Below are 21,239 nucleotides of genomic sequence, written 5' to 3'. Positions count from 1 at the left end.
AACCGTGCTGCTGGCCTGCCTTGGTCTGCTTTAAAAGCCAGGGATTTAGCCCAGTGTGCTAAACCAGCCCCGAAGCCGGTGGGGTTCTGTTTGGAATCCTGCTATCCGGCCGCAATTTTGAGCGGGTGGTTCAATACAGAGGTCCGGTGACTGGCTTCCATTCCGCCACAATGCAAATCCTACCTCCCCCCACCCCCAATCCCTGCTGACAACTAGGAGCATACACACCCCCCAGCACAATGGGAAATATGGGTCACTCCCTCACAGCATGCACACATGCATGAGGGTGACCCAATCTCTTCCCACCCATGCCCACATCAGACCCCCAAAAGAGACCCCACATCAAAGACCACCCCATATCAGAGACTACCCCACCCCTCCCATCAGTCACTCCTACCTGAGAGCTAAAAAACAGTCCAGGCAGAAGCAGTGAAAAATATCTGCTTTTTGTCATTCTAGCCCCTTACACCTGCTGCCTCAGACAGAAGTGTTGACAGCAGCAGAAAGTCAAAACACATCACAAAGCTTTAAACTCCCTCAGATTCTTTGATCTGCGAGGCTTCTATTCACTTTTAAAGTTAAATAGCATTTAGTAGGCTGTAATTGACAGGGCAATTGCTTCCAGAGAGTCAGGTGTCTGGATTATTTATTGCCATTTTCCTTCATGGTTGAATGCATCTCAGGCACCGTGCTCTGAAGCTCGCCACAATGTTTATAAATATCTAGAAGATAAGGGCTTACACTTCGTCTTTCTTCTCAGCAGAAAGCACTTAACTGCTTAACTACGATGACCCCTGTTGTTTATGGACACCAGGAGGGGTGTTTCCCACTTATCGTGGTGCGCGGCCACAGGCCCAGCCTGTTGGGTCGGGACTGGTTGTGCCATTTGCGGCTGCAGTGGCAGCACATCCTCGAAATAGGTTCTGGAGGATTGACGGAGGTACTAGGACGGTACCCAGATGTACTCCAGCCCGGTTTGGGGAAAATAAAAGGGGCCGTAACCCGTATCAAGTCGAACCAGGAGCCACGCCGCGCTATTTCCGGGCGCGCCCGTGCCTTACGCCTTGCTCGAGAACATAGAAGGGGAGCTCACTCGTTTGGAGTCCTTGGGTATTATCAGGCCCATCCGTTTCGCTGACTGGGCAGCACCAATTGTACCTGTAATAAAGCCAGATGCCACAGTTTGCTTGTGTGGCGACTATAAACTTACAGTGAATACGGCTTCCCGGCTCGACCGATATCCAATGCCTCGCACAGAGGATCTCTACGCGAAGCTTGCAGGCGGACTCTCGTTCACGAAATTAGATATGAGTCACGCCTACCTACAGTTGAGCTGGACCCTGCCTCCCGGCCAAATGTGACTATTAATATACACCAGGGCCTGTAGGAATATACATGGTTGCCCTTTGGGGTATCCTCTGCCTGTGCTTTTTTTCAACGGTCATGGAGGTCTTGAGAGGTTAACCACGTGCCGCTGTCTACTTAGATGACGTTTTGATTACAGGGTCATCGGAGCAGGAACATTTGGAAAATTTGGAGGCTGTCCTTAGACGCTTTTCAGAGGCTGAAGTCCGTTTACGTCGTACAAAGTGTGTCTTTCAGGCGAAGGAAGTAGTCTACATGGGTTATGGGGTGGACGGCGAAGGTTTGCGCCCCGTCGCAGAGAAAGTGCGCGCAATTCAACAGGCCCCCGCGCCGACTGACACTTTGCATCTTTGTTCTTTTCTCGGCCTCGTAAACTATTACAGGAAGCTCTTCCCCAATCTGGCAACTACGCTGACCCTGTTGCATCTTCTGCTGAAGAAGAATCATACCTGGGTTTGGGGTCAGCCGCAAAAAACCGCTTTCCGGCGGTTAAAACAACAATTGTCGTCATCTGGGTTACTAACCCACTATGATCCTGGAAAAACTTTGCTCATCACGTGTGATGCACCCCTTTATGGTATTGGGGCCGTCCTATCCCACAGGATGGAAAACGGGGCCAAGCGGCCGATAGCTTTCGCCTTCCGAACATTGACTACAGCGGAAAAGAAGTATGTGCAGATCGAGAAAGAGGAAGGGCCTGGCGGTGGTCTTTGCAGTGAAACGCTTCCACCAGTATGGTGCGCCATTTCACTATCATGACTGATCAAAAGCCTCTACTGGGACTTTTCTGAGAGGATAAGCCAATACCGCCCATTGCTTCCGCACGGATCCAGCGCTGGGCTTTGTTGCTCACTGCCTACGAGCATTCTCTGGAGCACAAACCAGGAACCCAATTAGCGAATGCCGACGCACTGATCCGATTGCCTTTATCGACCAGCCCCATAACGACCCCCACGACTGGTGAGGTGGTTGCAACCCTAAATTTTATGGACACCTTGCATCACAGATCCGTGAGTGGGCCCAGACGGAGCCAGTCCTATCAAAGGTTCGGCACATAGTCATATATGGTGGGCAGCATAGACAGCTCCCAGGTGAGTGGCAGGCATTTTCCTCCAAGCTGTCAGAATTTAGCGTGGAAGACGGTATCCTCTTGTGGGAGACGCGTGTGATTGACCCAGAAAAAGGACAGGAGCTGATGCTGAGGGACTTGCACAATGGGCATCCGGGTGTGACCAAAATGAAAATGTTGGCCTGGAGTTATGTCTGGTGGCCAGGCCTCGACATTGAGAAGGTGGCCAGGCCTCGACATTGAGAAGGCGGCCCAAAACTGCTCCATTTGCCAGGAGCAGCAGAAGCTTCCGCTGGCCGCGCTCCTACATCACTGGGAAATCCGCAGATTTCGCCGGCCCTTTTCAAGGATCCACGTTCCTTTTATTAATCGATGCTCAGTCAAAATGGTTAGAGGTGCATAAGATCGTAGGCACAACGTCCTGCGCAACAATCGAGAAGATTTGTTTGTCTTTCAGTATACATGGCGTCCCCGAGGTGCTGGTCACGGACAACGGCACTCCGTTCACAAGTGAGGGGTTTGCGAGGGTCATGAAGTTAAACAGCATATGCCATATCCACACCACACTATACCACCCAACTGCCCATGGGTTGGCGGAGCGCGCAGTGCAGACATTCAAACGGGGCCTAAAGAAGCAGTCTTCGGGTCTATGGACACGAGACTGGCTTGTTTTTTGTTTTCATACAGTTCCCACATGCAGTAACTGGGGTAATTCTCGCAGAACTCCTAATGGACCGGAGACTTCGCACCCGCCTTAGCATGGTTTTCCCGGACATTGGCGCAAAAGTACACCGCACACAAGAACGGCAGGGACATGGTTTTTCTCGGCATCGGCCGATTCGGCAATTGTCGCCCGGTGACCCAGTGTTGATTCGAAATTTTGCTGGTGGTGCCCAGTGGGTCCCTGGCATTTTCTTTCGCCCAATGGGCCCTTTCTCTTACCAGGTGCAAGCCCAGGGTCGTCTCCAGTGCAAGCATGTAGACCATGTTCGGCCCAGAAGACCATCTCTTCCAAAGATTCCCTGCCCCCGGAGCTCATTTCTACAGCCACAGAGACCAGACACAGTGGAGAGTATTCCTCACAATCTTCCTCTGGGGCCACACTCAAAGCCTGTGCAGGTCGTTTCAGAACCGCATGGAGATAGAGATGCCAAGATGACTGAGGCAGCGGACTCCGACTCCAAGATGGAGACACAGGACGCCTCAGAGGGGGAGTCCTCGGGCCCACGGGCCGTGGATGTACAATTGTTATGACGTTCATCACAAAAGCGCCATCTTGTTACACACTGTCCGTTCCAGGGCCTCGTGGAAATGGTGTCCAGCCTGCGGCAAAATTAGTTCGACGTCCTCCTTCGCCAGGGGGGAGGGAGGTTATAACCTGCCTGCTTACCACTGGCTGGGGACTAATGGCAATCCCACAATCCTTAGGGAGTATGAGCTTCCCCAATGAGGGGGGTGGAGAAATCATTAGCAGATTCCCTGCATAAATAGAGTTGTCCAGTTGGAACCAGCTAGAGAGGAGTGAGCAGCAAGGGAGTTGCTGCTGCTGTTGTATATGTGTGTGTGTGTGTATGTTTGATGCGACCATCAATTCACTCAGAGACACGAGTTGAAGTAAACTGTGGCTTTAATCGACTTACAACTGAGCCTGCCTGCGACTAGCTGAACTGAAGGCAGGCTCGCAAGACCACAGCACTTTATACTTCCGGTTGTAGGCGGAGCCATGGGTGGAGCCAAGGGCGGAGCCAACGGCAGAGCCCTGTACATGCTCCTCATCTCCCCCTGTGGGCAGAGCCGCGCAACGACTCACAGATGGAGTCCACAGGGACACAGTGATATACAGTGTGAATTTATGTTATACATTCACCCTCTGTTAAAAAAATCAAGTCCGGCAGGGGTGACGGGTCTATAAGTTTAGTCGGTCCGGTGCTCAAATCGTTCGCTGGGACCGGCGGAGCACCGTGTTGCAGCCGCTTCGGATGGCTGTGTGCAGATGTTCAGTGTGAATCAGAGGGTGGACTCCAGGGGTGGTTCTTCCAGAGCTTTGTTCCTGACCGGTGTGATGGGTGAAAGGGGGCGCAGGAAACCTGCAGGGCCGCAGGGTGTGCAGGGTCAGGTGGGGTGTGGTGTACCTCGGCGGTAGTGGTAGTAGTAGTGGTAGATCCTGCAAGTGCCAGGTCCCGGAGGGAAACGGTGTCCTGTCGGCCGTCGGGGTGCTCGATAAATGCGTAGTGGGGGTTTGAATGCAGGAGTAGGACCCTCTCTACCAGCGGGTTTGTTTTATGTGTCCGGATGTGCTTCCAAAGGAGGACAGGGCCCGGTGTCCTCAACCAGGATGGAAGCGAGGCCCCGTGGTAGTGCCCCTAGGGAAAACAAATAATCGCTCGTGAGGAGTCTGATTAGTGGCCATACACGTGGGATCTAATTGCATGGAGCGCGTCGGGGAGGACATCCTGCCAGTGGGAGGTCGAGAGATTCCTGGACCATAGGGACAGTAGGACGGTCTTCCAGACCGTCGCGTTCTCCCTCTCCACCTGCCCGTTCCCCCTGGGGTTATAGCTGGTAGTCCTGCTCGAGGCGATGCCCTTGGCGAGCAGATACTTACGCAGCTCGTCGCTCATGAAGGACGAACCCCCATCACTGTGGACGTAGCTGGGGAAACCGAACAGGGTGAAGACACTGTGCAGGGCTCTGATGACTGTATGGGAGGTCATATCGGGGCATGGGATGGCAAACGGGAAGCGGGAGAATTCATCTATGATATTAAGGAAATAGATAATACGGTTGGTCAAGGGGAGGGGCCCTTTGAAATCAACTCAGTCGTTCAAAGGGCCGGGATGCCTTTACCAGGTGGGCCTTGTCTGGTCTATAGAAGTGCGGTTTAAACTCCGCGCAGATCAGGCAATTCCTGGTGACAGCTTTAACCTCCTCGGTGGAGAAAGGCAGATTGCGGGCCTTGATGTAGTGGGCGAGCCGGATGACCCCCGGGTGGCAGAGGTCATTGTGGATAGCCTGTAGTCGGTCGTCTTGCGCGCTGGCACATGTGCCGCGGGACAGGGCATCTGGGGGCTCGTTAAGCTTCCCCGGACGGTATACAATATCATAATTATAGGTGGAGAGTTCGATCCTCCACCTCAAGATTTTGTCATTTTTTATTTTGCCCCGCTGCGAGTTATCGAACATAAAGGCAACCAATCTCTGGTCGGTGATGAGGGTAAACCTCCTAACTGCGAGGTAGTGCCTCCAGTGCCGTACGGCTTCCACAATGGCTTAGGCTTCCTATTCGACTGAGGAGTGTCGAAATTCCGAAGTGGACAGGGTTCGGGAGAAGAACGCTACTGGTCTCCCTGCCTGGTTCAGAGTCGCAGCGAGAGCGACCTCCGAGGCGTCGCTCTCCACCCGAAATGGGACGGATTCATCCACCACCCGCATGGTGGCTTTGGCGATGCCCTCCTTAAATCAGTTGAAGGCCTGGCGGGCCTCGGCTGACAGTGGGAAGTGTGTAGTCTTAAACAGTGGGCGGGCTTTGTCCGCATACTGGGGGACCCACTGGGCGTAGTAGGAGAAAAATCCGAGGCACCTCTTGAGGGCTCTGGAACAGTGGGGGAGAGGGAGTTGTAAGAGGGGGCGCGTTTCCACGATGTAGCCGAGGATGGCTAGTCTGGTTGTGCGGAAAACGCATTTCTCCTTATTATATGTGAGGTTGAGTTTTTGGGCGGTTTGGAGAAATCGGTGGAGGTTGGCGTCGTGGTCCTGCTGGTCATGGCCGCAGATGGTGACATTATCGAAGTACGGAAACGTGGCCCACAGCCCGTACTGGTCCACCATTCGGTCCATTGCTCGTTGGAACACCGAGACCCCATTTGTGACGCCAAAGGGAACCCGGAGGAAATGGAAGAGGCGGCCATCTGCTTGGAACGCCGTGTAGTGGCGGTCCTCTGGGCGGATTGGGAGCTGGTGGTATGCAGACTTCAGATCCACCGTGGAGAAGATGCGGTACTGGGTGATCTGATTTACCATGTCTGCAATCTGTGGGTGGGTACGCATCGAGGTGCATAAACCAGTTAATGGTCTGGCTGCAATCAACCACCATCCGGAGCTTTCCCCCGGTTTTGACGACCACCACCTGAGCTCTCCAGGGGCTATTACTGGCCTCTATGACTCCCTCACGTAAGAGCCGCTGGACTTCGGCTCTAATAAATACTCTGTCCTGCAGGCTATACCTCCTGCTGCGAGTGGCCACTGGTTTGCAGTTAGTGGTGAGATTAGCGAAAAGTGGAGGGGGGTCGATTTTTAGTGTTGCTAAACTGCATATAGTGAGAGGGGGAAGGGGTCCGCCGAAGAGTGTGAGGCTCCTGAGGTTACACTGGAAATCCAGTCCTAGGAGGAGAGGGGCGCAGAGGTCTGGGAGTACATACAATTGGAAGTTGGAGTAGTTGGCGCCCTGTATCGTTAGTGTTGCAATAGTGCGCCCTTGTATCTGGACAGAGTGCGACCCCGAGGCGAGGGAGATAGTTTGCTGTGTTGGAAATATCAGGAGCGAGCTGCATCTTACCAGGTTAGGGTAAACGAAGCTCTCGGTGCTCCCGGAGTTGAAGAGGCACGGTGTCTGGTATCCGTTGATTAGAATGGACATCATGGAGCTTCTGAGGTGCTTTGGCCGTGACTGGTCCGAAGTGACTGCACTGAGCTGCGGGTAGTCGGTGGCATGGTGAGCGGTGCAGGAGCGGCCCCGTGATGACTGTCCGCGAAGGTCGTAGTCGTTGAGTGGCATCTCGGGTGATGGCCAAGATGGCGGCCCCCATTGATCGCATGTGGCGGGCGGCGAGGAAGATGGCATCCAAGATGGCCGCTGTTGATCGCACGTGGCTGGCGGCGAGGAAGATGGCGCCCAAGGTGGCGGCCCCCATGAATCGCACATGGCCGGCCGCGTGGGGGAGGATTGCCAAGATGGCGGCCCCCATGAGTCGCACATGTCGTGCGGAGGCGGAGTCGGCAGACACGCTTCCACATTGCGAGGTCTGCAGGCCTGTGAGTTGGAGGGGTGAGTGCTCTGGTTAGCGTTCGAGTTGGAGTTTTTAGTTTTAGCTAGGCATACCTTCGCAAAGTGTCCTTTCCGCCCGCAGCTGCTGCAGGTCGCGTTGCGGGCCGGGCAGTGCTGCCGGGGTGTTGGGGCTGGCCGCAAAAGTGGCAGAATAGCCATCCGTGATGGGCGGGCGGCCGCGCGGTGCAGGCCTGGGGTAGTCTCTGGTCGGGGGTCCACAATGGGGTCGCGTGGTCGGCCGGGAACGAGTTTAAGCTTTGAAAAGCGACCTCTAACAAAGTCGCTAGCGTTACCGTGTCTTCCAGGTTCTGTGCCCCTTTTTCGAGGAGACGCTGGCGCACGTAATTAGACCGGACCCCTGCAACATACACATCTTGGACGGCGAGTTCCACGTGCTCGGAGGCTGCCACAGCCTGGAAGTTACATTCTCGTGCTGGAGCTTTCAGGTCGCTCAGGTATTCTTCTAGCGACTCTGCAAGGCGCTGGTGGCGGGTTGTAAAAATGTGCCGCACATAAACTTCATTTACGGGCCGCATGTACAGGCGGTCGAGTATCGCGAGGGCCTCGGTGTACGAGTCGGTACTATCAAGTTGAGTTGAAATACGATGGCTCACCCGTGCGTGTAGAAGACTGAGTTTCTGTTCTTCAGTAACAGCGGAGGTAGTCCCACATGTTGCCCCACTGCTGTGACAGATTGTGGAGGGCACAGCAGACCATCACAAAGTGGGAGACCTTCTGGGGGGTGTAGTGCACCACCAGATCAGTCCAGGCATTAAAACCGCATTTTCAGCTGTCCGATGCACCACTCAATGATAGCAGCCAGGTAGGCCTTGAAGCACTGAAGCCAATGCAGAAATATTTCCTTCGCTTCTGCGGCCTGTGGATCGAGTTCCAGTCGATCAGGTTTGAGGGCTGATTCCATGGTAGTTTTTTAAGTCGATTAAATTGATGCGACCATCAATTCACTCAGAGACACGAGTTGAAGTAAAGTGTGGCTTTAATCGACTTACAACTGAGCCTGCCTGTGACTAGCTGAACTGAAGGCAACCTCGCAAGACAGCAGCACTTCATATTTCCGGTTGTGGGCGGAGTCATCGGCAGAGCCAAAGGCGGAGCCCTATACATGCTCCTCATCTCCCCCTGTGGGCAGAGCCGCGCAACAGCTCACAGATGGAGCCCACAGGGACACAGTGATATACAATGTGAATTTATGTTATACATTCACCACAATGTTATTGTAAATAAATGTTATTTCTATCCTTCAACATGTGCTGGATTCTTCGTGGCCCTCATAAAAAGAGGAAGGGAACCACCCACAACATCCCGCCCCACCCCCCAACAAAAGAAAGGAAACCCGAAGCCCGAGGCAGATCAAGCGAGAGTAGAGGAGCGGGGGAAGGAAGAGTAACCTCAGGGTAAGGAACAGCAGTGGGGAAAGAAAGAGAGACAGACAGATGGCTGGAGGAAAGAAAAACACCAAATCGAAGGGACAGCGAGACGCAAGCAGCAGCAAAGGAAGGGTGCATGAGCGGCGGACGTGCAGGCAGGCGGCCCCACCAAACGAGACGGTGGTACAGGCGAGCCTGAAAGGGAAAACGATGGTGGACCAAGCAGCGGAGCGAGAGCAGGACGCAGTGACCAGCATAAAGGAGGCGCTCTGGTCGGAGCTCCAAGCAATGATGAAGGAGACGACACACAAAATGCAGTAGACCATCGAAAGCCTGGAAAGGGAAGTGAAGGTGCAGAAAAAAACGATTCTGGAGTTGGAGAGGGCCACCTCGGACCAGAGCGACAGGGTGATAACCCTAGAAGCAGAGGTCAAAAGGTTAGTAAGGGCCCAGGGGGGCCTAAGAGGGAAAGTGGAGGACCAGGAAAATAGGTCCAGACGGCAGAACATTAAAATAGTGGGTCTGCCAGAGAGGATAGAGGGCAGAGTCCCACCAGGCTACATCACCCAAATGATGGGCAAGCTGGTGGGAAAGGAGGTATTCCCAAACCCACCAGAAATAGACAGGGCGCACGGGTCGCTCCAACCCAAGCCCAAAGCCGGAGACCAGCCCAGAGCAATTATTGCAAGGCTGCACCGTTTCCAAGACCGGGAGAGAATCCTAAAGTGGGCCCAGTAATTGAAACTGAGCATGTGGGAAGGAGACCATAAGGGTGTATCAGGACATTGGGGCGGACCTGGCGAAAAAAAAGGGCTGAGTTCAACAAGACGAAATCAGCACTGCACAAAAGCAAGATAAAATTTGGGATGTTATTCCCGGCCAAACTCCGGGTATCATTTGAGGGGAAAGAGCTGTATTTTAACACCCCAGAGGCGGCTGATAAGTTTGTTAGAGTGAACAAACTGGGGGAGAAGCACACACAACTGCAATGAAAGACGCAATGGGTACGGAAAAGGAAGGGAAAACAAGGACAAAGAGCGGAGGACAGACCGCAAACAAGAACAATGGACTCATGAACTGTGCACATGTGTTTTATGCCTTGCGCGGGACTGTGCTGCCTCGTTTCAGAGCTTGTCTCCTCTCTCAAAGCAATTGCGGGGGGAGGAGTGGAGTGAGGGAAATGAGGGTGAGGAAAGCAAACAGGAGGGTAAGACAAGGAGAGCCACGGTGCACCTCTGAGGGGAGGAGGAGCACCTGGCACAAGGAGGGGAGTGGGGGCAGAAGGGGGGGGGAGAACCCGTGGGGGGGGGAACAAAGGGACAGGGGCTGGGGGGGGGGGTAGAGAGGAGTCTGGGGGAGAACGCAGAACAAAAGAGAAGCAAAGAGAACGGTGAGACAGTGAAGCAGTACAGACATAGGCCTCGGTGGGCGTGGAGCAAGGCGAGGAACCAAGAGGGTGCTGCAAACAGCCACGTGAGAGGGCATTAGGGCAGAGGGAGACCCTGGAGCGCAAGGGCGCACCCACGTGGTGTACACACAGCTGGTGGCCACATTGGGTGCCCCCTGGGCAAAGGGAAACCCCGAGCGCTGGCGCCCGACCCCATGGTGAGAGAGGTGACCCTGGCCATTTTGGACGGCCCCCTAGCAATGGGAAACCCCGGAGAGCAGAGGCACGTCCATCAGGTAAGTATGGGTGATCCCACAGGACCGGGGGTGTCAGAAACCCCCCACTAGGATTGTTATCTGGAATGTTAGGGGACTGAACGGCCTAGTGAAAAGATCCAGCGTGTTCGCCCACCTAAGAAGCCTAAAAGCAGACATAATCTACCTACAAGAGACGCACCTGAGGGAGAAGGACCGACTGCTGGTAAGTAAGGGCTAGGTACCACTCATGCTACAGGACGAGGGCTGGGGGGGGGGGTCGCAATATTAATTAGCAAAAGGACGAGGTTTACGGGAACCAAGACAGTTACGGACCCAGGGGGAAGATACGTCATGGTCAGCGGTGTCCTGGAAGGGGCACCGGTCGTACTGGTAAATGTGTACGCTCCCAACTGGGACGACTCAGAATTCCTAATAAGACCATGGCGGAAATCCCCGACCTTGACATACACCGGCTGATTATGGGAGGTGACATTAACTGCATGGTAGACCCACTGACTGAGAGATCAAACCCCAGAACGGGGAAAAAGTCTGGCATGGCTAGAGATCTAGGGACCTTCATGGAACAGATGGGGGAGGTGTACCCATTGAGGTTCCAGCACCCGGGAAAAAAGGAGTTCTTGTTCTTTTCGCAGGTGCACAAGGTATACACCCGTACCGACTTCTTTGCAGCGGAGAAATCAGTGCGTCCAGGAATCACGGGAATGGACTACTCCGCGATCGTTATCTTTGACCACGCTCCACATTATATGGTGTGAGGTTGGAGACAGGCCGGGCTCAGCGCCTCACATGGAGGCTGGTCACAGACCTCCTAGCCGACAAGGCTTTCTGCCAAAACATATTGCAGGCCACAGGCCACAGGTTAGTAACAATCAAAACGGGGAGGTCCTAATCTCCACGTTTTGGGAGGCACTGAAGGCTGTGATCAGAGGAGAGATCATGGCCTACAAGGCAAGTAGAGATAGGGAAGAGAGGGTGGCCAGGCAACAGCTAGTGGACTCCATTCCGGAAGTCGATAGAAAATACTTCCGAGGCTCCGACCGTGGAGCTGCTGCCGGAGAGGAAAAAGCTGGAAATGGACTTTAACATGTTATCCACTAGTAAAGCAGTGTACCAACTCCATCAGACACGGGGGACCTTCTATGAACATGGAGACAAGGCTGGCCGCCTATTGGCTCACCAGCTGAGAAAGCAGGCAGCCATGAAAGAAATAGCACAGCTTAAGGTTAGCAGAGGCAGACTGGTAACAGAGCCAAAGGAGCCAAGGGGCCTCACGGTAGCATGGTGGTTAGCATCAATGCTTCACAGCTCCAGGGTCCCAGGTTCGATTCCCGGCTGGGTCACTGTCTGTGTTGAGTCTGCACGTCCTCCCCGTGTGTGCGTGGGTTTCCTCCGGGTGCTCCGGTTTCCTCCCACAGTCCAAAGATGTGCGGGTTAGGTGGATTGGCCATGCTAAATTGCCCGTAGTGTAAGGTTAATTGGGGGATTGCTGGGTTACGGGTATACGGGTTACATGGGTTTAAGTAGGGTGATCATTGCTCGGCACAACATCGAGGGCCGAAGGGCCTGTTCTGTGCTGTACTGTTCTATGTTCTAAGTCAATCGGGCATTCGAGACCTTCTACTGGGACTGTACACCTCCGAGCCCCCCGATGGGGATGCAGGAATGAAACAGTTCCTAGACAGACTGGAACTACCAGTGGTGGGGAAGACAGACCGGGGGGGGGGGGGGGGGGGGGGGGGGGGGGGGGGGGGGCCGCGCTGGAAGAGGGCTGCGTACCAGAGGTGGTCGCAAAGGACCAAACAGGCTTTGTCAAGGGTAAGCAGCTCACAGTGAACATCAGGCGGCTGCTGAATGTGATAATGACCCCCCCCCCCCCCGAGGGAGAGAACACCAGAGGCGATGGTTGTGGGAATCACAGTACGTGTAATTTACACTGTTATTATATATGATGTACTGTGTCTATGTAAGCTCGGTATACAAGCAGTTGCGCGGCTTTGCCAATAGTGGGAGATGAGGAGTTTGTACTGGGATCCACCCTTGCCTCCGCCCATGGCTCAGCCCATGGCTCCTCCCAATAACCGGAAGTATAAAGCTTGGCAGTCGTGAGCCTGCCTGCCAGTTCATCTCGTCGCAGGCAGGCTCTGTTGTAAGACTATTAAAACCACTGTTCACTTCCAACCACGTGTCTTGTGAATTGATGGTCACATCAATTGTCTCCCTGGATGCAGAAAAGGCCTTTGACAGAGTTGAATGGACCTCGAGGTACTGGAACGGGTTGGGCTGGGAGCGGGATTCACCGCCTGGGTGAGGCTCCTGTACAATACTCCCAAAGCGAGTTCCGAACTAACACCACCAGCTCTGAATACTTCCAGCTGTAGAGAGGAACAAGGCAGAGCTGCCCTGTGTCCCCACTCTTGTTCGTGCCAGCGATCAGACCCCTGCCGATAGCCCTGCGGGACGCAAAAAGCTGGAAGGGAATCCGGAGAGGAGCCAGAGAGCACAGAGTCTCACTCTATGCAGATTACCTTCTCCTCGATGTCTTGAAGCCACAGGAGGGACTGAAGGCAATTCTGCAAATACTGAAAGAGTTTGGAACCTTCTCGGGCTACAAACTTAACTTGGGCAAAAGCGTGACATTCCTAGTGAACCCAAAAGGAGGAGGGACAGAGCTGAAGGGGCTCCCGTTCAAAATGGCCCAGACCAGATTCCGTTACCTACGGATCCAAATAGCCAGAGACTGGCCACAGATCCACAAGTGGAACCTGACCAGCCTGGTGGAGGAAGTCAGAAAAGACCTTCAACGGTGGGGCTCGCTGCCACTCTCCCTGGAGAATCCTGCTCGGCTGACGATCGGCAGCACCACCCAAAGCTGCAGAATGGCTCGCTGACCTCTCGGAATTTCTCCATCTGGAGAAGATTAAGTATGCCATCCGAGGGTCAGAAGGAGGTTTCCTGGATACTTGGGGGCAGTTGGTCTGCCTGTTAGGCAAATGAAGGACAAAACAAACCTCTCTGTAAAATAAAGCAAATTAGCACGGACAAGAAAAATGTAATGTATATAAGCAACAACTGTTTATAAATATCAGAAACGCCAATAAAAAGATTTTCAAAAAAAAAATGATCCTATACCAGAGAGTAACAAAAAACTACTCTGTACCAAACAGGCTGATTGTTGTTGCGTGTCCTCTCTGTCGCTCTCTCTTCGAAGTGCTGTGTTGATTTGCAAAGTAACTACTCTGAGAAGAAATCTGCTGCAAACAACATCCAGGAAGACACCTGAACAAAATGGCCACAGTGTGGAACCATCACATCGAGATCAGACAAGGAATAGCTAACTTGATACAACTTGATTTTTCATGAACTGTAAAAAACTGTGTGTGGGCCCAAAAGAATGTGTGTGACCATTTGAATGGTTGCATTTTAACTTTTTCATTAGCTCAGGAAATAATTTCAATAAACTTACCTTGCCCTTTGGCTAACCAAAGATAACCTGTCTGAGTAACCTCACACATAAATAGTGGGACTCTTGTAGAGTTAGCAAAACACACCATCTCGAAATACTCAACAACAAAAAACCCATTTAAGGTCAAATCTGGAATGGGAGAATAGGAGAGTAATTTTACCCCTCCTCACATGGTCATAACATTGTAGAGGGTAGACTACTGAACAGAGATTAGGAAGGATAATGGGTAATGTACTACAGTCATAGTTCCATAGAAGCTCACTGGCAACTTTAACCAAGACACGCTAGAAACTAGAATGAAGAAATTTGAACAGAACGATGGAAAATGTGTTCAACAAGCTAGGTGGCAACGATAGAATGCAAAATCGTGTATTTTCATGTGCCAATATCAGTTTTTTGTAAGTGTCGGGAGGAAGGAGCTGATCCATTTTGGATGTTAAATTTACATATATTGGAACAAATATGAAAATGAAATGCATACATGAAATACAAAGTAACTTACAAATTGAAGTTTTCCTCCCAGATCGGGTTAAGATTCCCATAGATGGTTTTGGTTCGCTTCTTGGTCTTCCCAACTTGGACTGTGACATAAGGATCACTTGAGCCAGTTTTATCTTTGGCTTGCAGACCTTGAGCACAGACCACTGTAGATTTCAAAGATTGATTCTAATTAGCAATTTCAATATTCAAGGGAACATTCCAAAGTTTCAATATTTATTCTGATAAATGTTTTTTGTTGTAGCAATACATTTCAAATCAACTCAAAAGATTTTTCAAATGTACCATGGGAAACAGATAAAACGACTGCAAAACAAATAGAAACAGGAAATTCTGGAAATTGATTTGTTGATCATAAAAAAAGAGGAAGTCAGTAAAATTTTAACTTCCTATAAGATCAAATGCGCATGAGAAATAAAACTCAATGTCAAGCCAGATTGCCTCTAAGCAATACGCCCAGTTCATCTCATCCATGTTATTACAATCACAGCACCTCCAATGAAGGACTGAAATGAAGTCTATTCTGGTAGACAGTGGTTAGGCCTTTTGAATAAACGTAAAGCCTCATCTGTGATATTGAGTGTGGAGTGTCAACAACAGATTTTTCACACCTCTGAGTGAGCCTCTAAGTAGCCACAAAAATAAAGCTTCTGGATACTTTGCAGGAAAAGGATGTAAAGCAAAGGTTCTCAATCAACTAGCAAGAAGTATAAAATGAATGCAGATTTTGAGAATTAAAGTTGTTAAAACCTTCCGCCCATGCAGTGAACTGGATTTCTTGCTCACCAACACAAGGGATTTCTCTAGCTTGAAAGCATTTCATCTCCGAACACTCAAGTCAACTGAGCTCCATTCGATAATTGGGAATAAAATGTTACATTATGATTAATCATTGGTGTTCTGCATGAAAATCTAACATTGCCAGATCTAGAATTTCTGCCACACCCTTAATAGCATATGACTATTAAATTAACTGAAACGTGGGGCTGTCGCATTTCGGTAAGTGGGACCTGCAACTGGAAGTGGGTGGATTGCCAACTCCAGCTCCCTGCCATATAAAATGGCAATAAGCAAATTAGTAGCTGCAGGGGTGAGTTTGAAGGCATGATGTTTGCCCACCCAATCTGAGCTACAGGGTGGGTGGTTCGGCGTCTGTAATCATGAGCCATTACCTGGACGGAGGTAATTTTGTGAAGTTGAAATCTGAAAGATTATCAGGCATTGTTTGAGGTAAGTGTTATCATTCTGATAAGTGTGCTAAATTCTGCAGAGGCTTTGTTGCCAGTGAACACAGATGGCATGAAATCTGATCATGCATATGTTAGGGTCTGAAATTTTAGCAGCTGTTTAGTTCCTGCATGTTTTCCTCCACAGATGCCCGATGTGAGGTTCTTACACCAGCGAAAGAGAAGAGGAAACCTCCCTCTTTAACCCGACCAGTCTGGGAGGAGGCGGTCACGGAGGTCAGAGCATGGGAGTCGGGCCTCGAAACTGGAGACAATAAAAAGAGGCTGAGTTACCGCTTGAGATCGGCAAGGGTGAGTAAACCCTCATTAAATATGTTATTGTGCAAGGTAGGTACAGTGAAGGCACAAAAATGCTCAACCTTGGCAGCATTTTGCAGCAGTCACTGTTTGTGGCTCTGATCCATTTGTGGTGCCATTATGAACAAAGACCAAAGAAAAGTACAGCACAGGAACAGGCCCTTCGGCCCTCCAAGCCTGTGCCGACCATGCTGCCCGTCTAAACTAAAATCTTCTGCACTTCCTGGGTCCGTATCCCTCTATTCCCATCCTATTCATGTATTTGTCAAGATGTCCCTTAAACGTCACTAACGTCCCTGCTTCCACCACCTCCTCCGGCAGCAAGTTCCAGGCACCCTCTGTGCAAAAAAACTTGCCTCGTACATCTCCTCTAAACCTTGCCCCTCGCACCATAAACCTACGCCCCCTAGTAATTGACCCCTCTACCCTGGGAAAAAGCCTCTGACTATCCACTCTGTCTATGCCCCTCACAATTTTGTAGACCTCTATCAGGTTGCCGCTCAACCTCCGCCGTTCCAGTGAGAACGAACTGAGTTTATTCAACCTCTCCTCACAGCTAATGCCCTCCATACCAGGCAACATCCTGGTAAATCTCTTCTGCACCCTCTCTAAAGCCTCCACATCCTTCTGGTAGTGTGGTGACCAGAATTGAACACTATACACCAAGTGTGGCCTAACCAAGGTTCTATACAGCTGCAACAAGACTTGACAATTGTTATACTCAATGCCCCAGCCAATGAAGGCAAGCATGCCACCAGGTTTGCGAGGTTTGCTAGTGTCAATTGGGAGGGTTTAAACTAGTATGGCAGTGGGCTGGCTACTGGAGCGATAGGTCAGAAGGTGAAAAAATTGAGGGAGAACTAGGGAATAGGGCCAGTATGGCTTGGAGGCAGAGCAGACAGGGAGATGTTGCTGAAAACAGCGGGACTGTGTGGAATATTAGGAAAGTAGGAAGGAACTTAAGCAACGAGTCAGGAGGGCTAAAAGGGGTCATGAAAAGTCATTGGCAAATCGGGTTAGGGAAAATCCCAAGGCTTTTTACACGTACATAAAAAGCAAGAGGGTAGCCAGAGAAAGGGTGGGTCTGCTGAAGGACAGGCGAGGGAATCTGTGTGTGGAGCCAGAGGAAATGGGCGAGGTAATCAATGAATACTTTGCATCAGTATTCACCAAAGAGAAGGAATTGGTGCTTGTTGAGTCTGGAGAAGGGTGTGTAGATAGCCTGGGTCACATTGAGATCCAAAAAGACGAGGTGTTGGGCGTCTTGAAAAATATTAAGGTAGATAAGTACCCAGGGCCTGATGGGATTTACCCCAGAATATTGAAGGAGGCTAGAGAGGAAATTGCTGAGGCCGTGACAAAAATCTTTGGATCATCACTGTCTTCAGGTGATGTCCCGAAGGACTGGAGAATAGCCAATGTTGTTCCTTTGTTTAAGAAGGGTAGCAAGGATAATCCAGGGAACTACAGGCTGGTGAGCCTTATGTCAATGGTAGGGAAATTATTGGAGAGAATTCTTTGAGACACGATCTACTCCCATTTGGAAGCAAGTGGACGTATTAGTGAGAGGCAGCACGGTTTTGTGAAGGGGAGGTCGTGTCTCACTAACTTGATAGAGTTTTTCGAGGAGGTCACAAAGATGATTGATGCAGGTGGGGCAGTGGATGTTGTCTATATGGACTTCAGTAAGGCCTTTGATAAGGTACCTCATGGCAGACTGGTACAAAAGGTGACGTCACACAGGATCAGCGTTGAGCTGGCAAGATGAATACATAACTGGCTAGGTCATAGAAGGCAGAGACCCAGAACCACAGGCCGTATGCCTCCTTGACTACCTTCTCCACCCATGTTGCCCCTTTCAGTGACATGTTGACCTGTACACCTAGATCTCTCTGACTGTCAATACTCTTGAGGGTTCTACCATTCACTGTATATTCCCTACCTGCAATAGACCTTCCAAAATGCATTACCTCACATTTGTTCGGATTAAACTCCATCTGCTATCTCTCCGCCAAAATCTCCAAACAATCTAAATCCTGCTGTATCCTCTGACAGTCCTAATCGCTATCCGCAATTCCGCCTGCTACTTAGGGGGATCCAGGACAGGGTAGTGTCCAGTGGATGGGTGGGGGAGGGGAGGGTCTCGGATAGATATAAAGAACTTATGGGAGCAGAGGAGACACAGACCGAGGAGCTGAAGCTTAAGTGGGAAGAGGAGCTCGGGGGTGAGATGGAAGAGGGCGCATGGGCAGAGGCACTGAGTAGGGTAAACACGACCGCATCATGCGCCAGGCTCAGCCTGATTCAATTCAAGGTCGTCCACCCGGCCCACATGACAGTGGCCCGGATGAGTAAATTTTTCGAATTGGAGGATAGGTGCGCCAGATGTTCGGGAGGGCTGGCGAACCATGTATGTCCAGATGTTCTGGGCATGTCCAAAACTCAGGGGGTACTGGCAGGGGTTTGTGGATGTTATGTCCCGGGTACTGAAAACAGGGGTGGTAATGAGTCCAGAGGTGGCTATTTTTGGGGTTTCCGAGGACCCGGGAGTCCAGGAGGAAAGAGAGGCTGATATTTTGGCGATGCTGATGTTGAAATTTACTCATCTGGGCCACTGTCATGTGGGCCCGGTGGACGACCTTGAATTGAATTAGGCTGAGCCTGGCACATGTTTTGGCCTTTGCTTCCCTGGTAGCCCGGCGACGAATTTTGTTGGCATGGAGGGACTCAAAACCTCCGAAGTCGGAGGCCTGACTATCGGATATGGCGAGCTTTCTCAGTATGGAGAAAATTAAGGTCACTTTGGAGGGTCATTGTCAGGGTTCGCCCGGAGGTGGCAACCATTTATTGACTTCTTCACGGAAAATTAATCATCAGCGCGGGGGGGGGGGGGGGTTAGGGCAATGTAGATTAGGGAGGGTAGTTAAGCTGGTCCTTGTAGGTGGGGAGCTAGTTTTCTTGCACTAAAATGATTGTTTTTCCACACTGTTTTATATTGTTGTTGTGTTTATTGTGCCAAAACGTCTTAACAAAATTGTTTATCAAAAAAAAACAAAAAAACAATTGAATTAATTTTTAGAAAAATACCCAAAGTCTTTGGCCCTTGGCTGCCCAATAATTACAGTCACTAGGTTTGTAAATTTAAACTATTACTTTTTATGCATAACAATATTGCCTCACCTCCTCGACACCATCATCAGAGGAATATAGTTCGAAAGTCCGAAAGTCGCCCGGGTACCTTATACATACTTGCATAATTCATCTTTGTGGCCACACACCAACTGAATGTTTAAGGAGTGATTGGCATTCCTATTAATGAATGTACAGGCCTGCTGGAACCTTTATGGCGATGTGAGTGCAGTTTATTGCTCCTTCGACTCTGGGGAGACCGGTGATCGTGAAAAGCCTCTAGTTCTTTCCAGGTGATTGTTGCGGTCCATTGAAAATGATGTGTACTGAGCTAATCTTTGGGACGTTGCACCTCGAAAGGCCTTGATGCAGTGATGTGAGGTTGAATTATTCCTCTGAAGTCTCCACAGACAGCATGAAAGGATCCAGTGGCAAAGACGTTCAGCACAATGGTCACCAGCATTGGGTGACCATCAATGCAGGTGGAAGTTACCTCTCCTGCCAGAATCTCACAAAGAGGGATTACTGAAGCCTGGACAGCCCAAATCTCCTCTTGCATTTGGGTGGGATTTTCCAGTCCTACCCGCTACGGGATCAAAAATACCAGCCCAAAGTCAACGACCTTTTGCTTGCCCATCAAATTATGCACCTTTCCCACCACGATTCCCATGACAGGCAGGACTGGAAAATTTAGGCCTGTGACTCTGACATCTGAAGGTGTTTGCCTATTCTCTGCCCATTAGCAGTATAAGTCCTTCTGTGTCACTGTTCTTGCAGCATTATACCTGCATCAGCTTCTTGTGTGCCGGCACAGATTTGCCACCCTCACAAAATTACCAATTCACGCTGAACCTCACCGTTTGCCCTCCTTCCTCTCCCTCTCAATCTCCTCTTCATTGCAGGATGCATCTTCCCATGTATTCACTACCAAAAGGCAGAGGTACATTTGAGGATCTAAATTCCTCTTTCTGCAGAAGATCTGATGCCTCTCAACAGCAAATATATCCCCCCCAAACCATAACTCTCAATATCAAATACTGGCAGCACGCATCATCCTGAACTTCTGAGGGTGATTTTTAACCCACCGTACAATCATTATAAAAAAACCCGATCACCCACCTTGCATGATTCAGACTCTCCAAGCGCTTAGTTGCTCCCAACATGGTTTATTCAAGTCAATTATGGCATTATTAAGTTTAAATAAGCAATTTAATTGAATTGGAATAAGGTGGCTGTGAAATGAAAATGAAAATCGCTTATTGTCACGAGTAGGCTTCAATGAAGTTACTGTGAAAAGCCCCTAGTCGCCACATTCTGGCGCCTGTCCGGGGAGGCTGGTACGGGAGCTGGTACTGGTACTGTGTGGGCTCCCGATTTCTGTCCACCAACCTTATTATCACGGTCGGCCGTGATGATGTTGGGTACGCCACTCAATATCATTTTGCATGACAATACACTGGCACGGAAGTGGCACACGCCCTTTTCTCGTCAGGTATTCCCTGTCCTTCAATATAGGAAATCATGCATATTATTAACCTGATTCAGAATGTTGTGCAACCCACTCAAGCTCTCTTATTAGAAGGCCTTTAATGCTGCCTGTCAGCAACAGCAGCAAGCAATTCCTAATGAGTGATGAACCTGCAGTGAACTTATTGCCTATATAAATCTACCATTACCCTGATTTCCTGCAGTTGTGACTTCATGTGCTGCCAATTTAATTAAAAATACAAAGCAATGATGAAGCACCCATAACTAACCTAATTGCTCAATAATGCACAAGCAACTGTAATTTTTCATCTCAGCATGGCTCCCAGAGGTTGCAACAATTAGACATAACTCCTACAATAACTGTTTGGATAATATGTGACAGAGCATTATTTAAACTTTTCACAGCTCTGAGCCTTTTATGTGTTGATTTATTTATGTTACCATACTTATTTTAAATCAGAACTAGGAGTGTATTAGCAGAAAAATAATTACATTCTTTCATTGAGTATCAAGGAAGGGTTAGATCAGATGATACTTGTATGATTATAATGACTATGAGGAAATGTAAAATAACAGTTGATTAAAA

The 21,239-nt window shown here is 50.3% G+C and overlaps 1 protein-coding gene across 15 annotated transcripts in view; it reads right to left on the bottom strand.

Moving 5' to 3' along the window:
* LOC119953729 (protein unc-13 homolog A) overlaps positions 1-21,239 on the bottom strand; it is a 482,106-nt gene that overhangs the window by 134,336 nt on the left and 326,531 nt on the right. For all 15 annotated transcript variants that reach the window (XM_038778280.1, XM_038778279.1, XM_038778281.1 and 12 more), the window contains one exon: positions 14,497-14,638. In XM_038778280.1, the coding sequence (XP_038634208.1) occupies positions 14,497-14,638 (142 nt within the window). The remainder of the gene's footprint in view (positions 1-14,496; positions 14,639-21,239) is intronic.

This window comes from Scyliorhinus canicula, chromosome 18, assembly GCF_902713615.1.
Source record: "Scyliorhinus canicula chromosome 18, sScyCan1.1, whole genome shotgun sequence".
NCBI classification, from domain to species: domain Eukaryota; kingdom Metazoa; phylum Chordata; class Chondrichthyes; order Carcharhiniformes; family Scyliorhinidae; genus Scyliorhinus; species Scyliorhinus canicula.
This window is presented reverse-complemented; position numbering and strand designations above follow the sequence as displayed.